The sequence below is a fragment of the Micropterus dolomieu genome, linkage group LG09 (genome assembly GCF_021292245.1).
Source record: "Micropterus dolomieu isolate WLL.071019.BEF.003 ecotype Adirondacks linkage group LG09, ASM2129224v1, whole genome shotgun sequence".
In the NCBI taxonomy this organism is placed as follows: domain Eukaryota; kingdom Metazoa; phylum Chordata; class Actinopteri; order Centrarchiformes; family Centrarchidae; genus Micropterus; species Micropterus dolomieu.
The window spans coordinates 29,995,144-29,999,887 of record NC_060158.1 but is presented as its reverse complement, the minus strand read 5'-3'; the positions used below and the strand labels follow the sequence as shown (position 1 = coordinate 29,999,887).

The 4,744-nt window shown below is 43.3% G+C and overlaps 2 protein-coding genes across 2 annotated transcripts in view; one reads left to right on the top strand and one right to left on the bottom strand.

The window, feature by feature from the left end:
* The window catches only part of ilf2 (interleukin enhancer binding factor 2), a 25,515-nt gene that overhangs the window by 17,684 nt on the left and 3,087 nt on the right, over positions 1–4,744 (top strand). The window lies entirely within an intron of this gene.
* Positions 188–1,235, bottom strand: LOC123976104 (kelch-like protein 23). The gene is made up of 3 exons (XM_046057942.1): positions 730–1,235; positions 500–634; positions 188–406 (listed from the first exon to the last, which is right to left on the bottom strand). The coding sequence occupies exons 1-3, from the start codon at positions 955–957 to the stop codon at positions 203–205; spliced, it is 567 nt and encodes a 188-aa protein (XP_045913898.1). The 5' UTR covers positions 958–1,235; the 3' UTR covers positions 188–202.

Below are 4,744 nucleotides of genomic sequence, written 5' to 3'. Positions count from 1 at the left end.
CATCTGAGCTGTATGCAGCAGTCTATACCACCCCTGTGAATTTCACTTACATTATGGTTTAGGCTGCAGTATGACTTTAACCAAGAAGAAAAAAATCTTAGTGATTTCAGTAGGGTTCCTAGCACAACTGGTACTGGGAGCCACGCTGCTTTGCATATGCCCCCAGCCCCCTCAGGCTTGGACCCCTACATTTTTGGCTCCATCAGCTCCTCACCTGCTGATAAACACTGCTGAAGTGCTGAAGGATGTAGTCCATGCTGCTGCTCTCCAGCCTGCTACAAGAATGGGCCTCGGCAAAGCAGTGAATCCCCACACAGTTCATCTCATCCATCTGACGCTCCATAAAACGACAACAGGCTTCTCGCACTGCCATCACGTCCAGCAGATTGGCTGCTGCCAGCAGGGCCTGGACCGACACAAGTAGTTTTCAGCATAGATGCTCTTCAGGGAAGTGGGTGGGACAGCGCAGAAGAAGAAAAGGTGAGAGCGGACGCTTTACCTGCACATTTGCTTTAGAGATGTAGACCTCTGATGTGTAGGCGTAGCTCACCAGCATGCCAATCATCTGAGGTTCAACTCCGTTGATGGCAACTCTCTCCTGTTTGGACTCTATCAGGTCAGTGGAAAACATCGCCTGGGGAGATGAAAGCAGGAAAACACTCGCAGCTGTTTACATGATTCCCTGGCCTATGAACATGGACCACCTTGTGCCTGTCACATAAGGGTTACCTGGAAGTAAGAGCTGAAGGAGGCAAGCACAATGCGATGGCAGGGGAACTCCTGTCCTCCACAGCACAGAGTCACATCACAGAAGGCATTGTTGAGCCGCAGGCTGTTGAGGCCCTGCAGGACAGTGTTGGGGTGCCTGGTCTCCACAAACAGGTAGTCGTCGTTCAGAGAGGCTGGAAGAGCGGACGGAGAGGGCAAACCTGGGTTGACGGCAATTATTTCAGCCATATCTCACTTTGCTAGGCAAGTCCGGGAGGAAGGTGAGTGTAGCCAAAACAAACAATGTTAGGACACGTTAGCGATCAAATTCTCACTTCAGACAACGCCAATTGATCTAAGTAGGCCTACACGCTAACTCAGTGAGTTATCTCATGCAAGCAATTAAAGAGTGAAACAACAAGACGGAGAGAGGATCTGAGCTCCTCACTCATAATTAACGAGCGTTAGCAGCGCAAACAAGCTGTTTTCTGTCCAGTCTTTCGAGGAGTTTACATGCCACAGACAGGTGAGATTAAATGTTCAGCAGTCTTTTTTCACCTGGTTCACATAATTGTGATTACAGTATTTCCGGCTTCCTTTCATGCGCCGCTTCATCGACTGAACGGGAATGACCGAGTCCAGCATCGTGTTTCTTTCTCCGTAGAAGTTAATTCAAGTTATTTATGGTTGAAGTATATGAACTGGTTACAATTTACAGAAACACATGACTTGTAGACTTTGTATGTTGGTGGTCATTGTCGCTTTTTATAGTCTCAATACATCAACATTTCACCTACTTGTTCTATATGTATATATACAACTATCTTTGTTCAGATTCCCTATCCTTGTTTTTAGCTGTATTTCCTTCCTCCTACTTGGCTAATAAAGCTTCTTATGATTAGCCTACAATATTTCTGTAATGTAGGCCTTAATCCTTTGGTGACAATTACCAACCAGGCATAAATTCATATTTTTGGCCAATTGAGAACAAATTATATATGCTCACCACATTACCTTCCAAAGTTGATATTGCGAACATATCCGCATTCAGCCGCTGTGTAAGTGTTATTTATTTGGAGCACAGCAGAGTGGAAAATCATCAAGTCATTGTCGGATGCAAATATGATTTAACATCGCCCAACCCTAGTTGAGTGTGTATGTTATGAGGAGCATTTTCACCATGTCAGTTTCAGAAGCACTTGACTGACTTTGCATCCACTGTGTTTTCTCCATTTGCTGCAGGTGTATTGATGTGGATTGCATTCAAAGTAGTATCACTGTTCCACCTGGTCTGCTGTGGAGAAGGACTTTGGAAGGACATTGTATTTTATTTCACTGTCACCTGGCATGAATGGAAACTTCTGGGAGCTATACTGCTGGAAGGATCCCAACCTCCGAAGAGGTGCTTTGAACTTGACAGCAATTTTTGATCAACCTATTTGTGTGAATCTTTTTCCTCACATGATCATTAAGTCAATGTACAGATCCACAATGACAGATGACCAGTGTGTGGCTTGCCTAAGGCTTGCAACCAGCTCCTTTTGCCCCGACTATGAGAAACCAGCTGCCTCCTCCCAGTGCCAGCCGTTATTCATTTCCACTTATCCAACTCAGAGAACTAAATTTCTTTTTTCACCTGGATTATTTTCCGTTTGTGTGTCTATTGAATGTGTGCATAGGCTTCAGTACAAAGTAATAATCTTGGTAACTATTGCAGGGCTCTTGTATTCGTTAATTACATCATAGAAAGTGTTTTTCTGGTCACTTGTTTCTGGATTATTTTGTGAAAGGGGGGTGGGGGGACCACAAAGATTCATGTTGAAGAATTAAACATCTTTATTAAAACCCAACTCCATTTAAATTCACTAAACTGCATGATGCACACTACAGTACAAAAATATACTGAACATATTACAGTTAGTCGAGACAATGACTCAGAACTTACAAAGTTTAAATACAAAAACCCACTGCTCACATAAAGACGTCTCTTTCACAGGTTGGAAGTATTCACAATTTGATTCTTTGGCCCACAGAGCATCTTTTGAGAGAGTGAAATGTGTACCATTTTTTTAAAAAGAGCTCTCTCACAGCTGGACACACCCCAATAAATACATTACACAATGATACAAAAATACACTATGTTGGCTGGGAAAACCTTCACAGATCTGAGGTGCTCGGACATTAAAACAGTACCCTAAACATGTTCACATCATACAGAGAGTGAGTTTAGACTGCAGGCTGAGTCACCGTTCAGTCAGTCCATCACTTGAGATTCATGTACCACTTTTTCTTTGTCACCACGCGGAAAAGGAGGGACCCAAGTGAGTGAGACCCATCCCACAAGCAGTCACCGATTAAAAAGAAAAAAACAAACAAACAGCAGGCCACCAGTAACAGTGTTGTGCCAAATCCAGACATCTCTTCTCAGTTTGCTGTTATCCGCACCTCTGAGCTTTTGTAGTGCACGGCCCCCCAATGAAGGATGCAAATATTAACCACGATAAGATTTCCCCCTGGCTTAGTTCTCATTTGGCGTCCCGGGACAGCTGCCAATGTGGATGTCTTTCCTCAGCTGGAGAGACACACAGCTGAGCCAGCTGCGACTGGTGGGCATCTCCCCGACGATCTCCCACGTGTCAGTCTCATCACAGTACCTCTCAATAGTGTCATGATATCTGCACGTAAATGGAAAGCAGTATTAGACAACTGTAATTTCAACAATTGTGTCAAACATTGCTGTTCCATCCCCCAGACATCTGCCTCCCCCATCCCACTCAACTCTAGCTAGCCCCAGCGGTACCGCTAGCAGGCACTCCCGAGCTTCCTGCGTACTGATGCTAAACTGTACACAGCAACAACACTTCAGCAAACGAGAAGAAAAAAATAAATAAATAAATAAATAAATAAATACACGACCAGCTCAGCACAACACAGATTCCCAACTCAAACGTCACGTAAGGGGGAAGAAACAAAAACACAATGCGCTGGAGCCCGTCAGGCCAAACGACAATCACATCAACATCGGGAGAAAACAGTCTGAGTCTGAATGGCGTTTGAATCATGTAGAGACCTCCACTTTGTTGTGGATATAAAAACTAACAGAGTTGGTTTTCATCTTATTTGACAGGTAAACTAACATTACTGCAGAGCCTGTGAAATATACTGTTATTTTGTGTTTTGTTTGCTCAAGTTAAATAATGTTAGGCTTGCCGACCAGTTGCTGACGTTAAAGGTTGCAAAATACTATACAGGTGCTGGTTATATAATTAGAATATCATCAAAAAGTTGATTTATTTCAGAAATTCCATTCAAAAAGTGAAACTTGTATAATGTATACATTCATTCCACACAGACTGATATATTTCAAGTGTTCATTCCTTTTAATTTTGATGATTATAACTGACAACTAATGAAAACCCCAAAATCAGTATCTCAGAAAATTAGAATATTGTGAAAAGGTTCAATATTGAAGACACCTGGTGCCACACTCTAATATCAGCTAATTAACTCAAAACACCTGCAAAGGCCTTTAAATGGTCTCTCAGTCTAGTTCTGTAGGCTACACAATCATGGGGAAGACTGCTGACTTGACAGCTGTCCAAAAGACGACCAAGACACAAAAAGGTCATTGCTAAAGAGGCTGGCTGTTCACAGAGCTCTGTGTTCAAGCACATTAATAGAGAGGCGAAGGGACGGAAAAGATGTGGTAGAAAAAAAAAAGTGTACAAGCAATAGGGATAACCGCACCCTGGAGAGGATTGTGAAACAAAACCCATTCAAAAATGTGAGGGAGATTCACAGAGAGTGGACTGCAGCTGGAGTCAGTGCTTCAAGAACCACCACGCACAGACGTATGCAAGACATGGGTTTCAGCTGTCGCATTCCTTGTGTCAAGCCACTCTTGAACAAGACACGGCGTCAGAAGCGTCTCGCCTGGGCTAAAGACAAAAAGGACTGGACTGCTGCTGAGTGGTCCAAAGTTATGTTCTCTGATGAAAGTTAATTTTGCATTTCCTTTGGAAATCAAGGTCCCAGA

What these genes read in the sequence shown, in the direction of transcription:
- LOC123976104 (XM_046057942.1), bottom strand. Translation starts at nt 957, where the DNA reads ATGGCTGAAATAATTGCCGTCAACCCAGGTTTGCCCTCTCCGTCCGCT. An exon ending in CCTTCAGCTCTTACTTCCAG is followed by an intron (nt 635 to 729) that starts GTAACCCTTATG and finishes TCATCTCCCCAG; the next exon opens with GCGATGTTTTCCACTGACCT. An exon ending in TCTCTAAAGCAAATGTGCAG is followed by an intron (nt 407 to 499) that starts GTAAAGCGTCCG and finishes GTGTCGGTCCAG; the next exon opens with GCCCTGCTGGCAGCAGCCAA.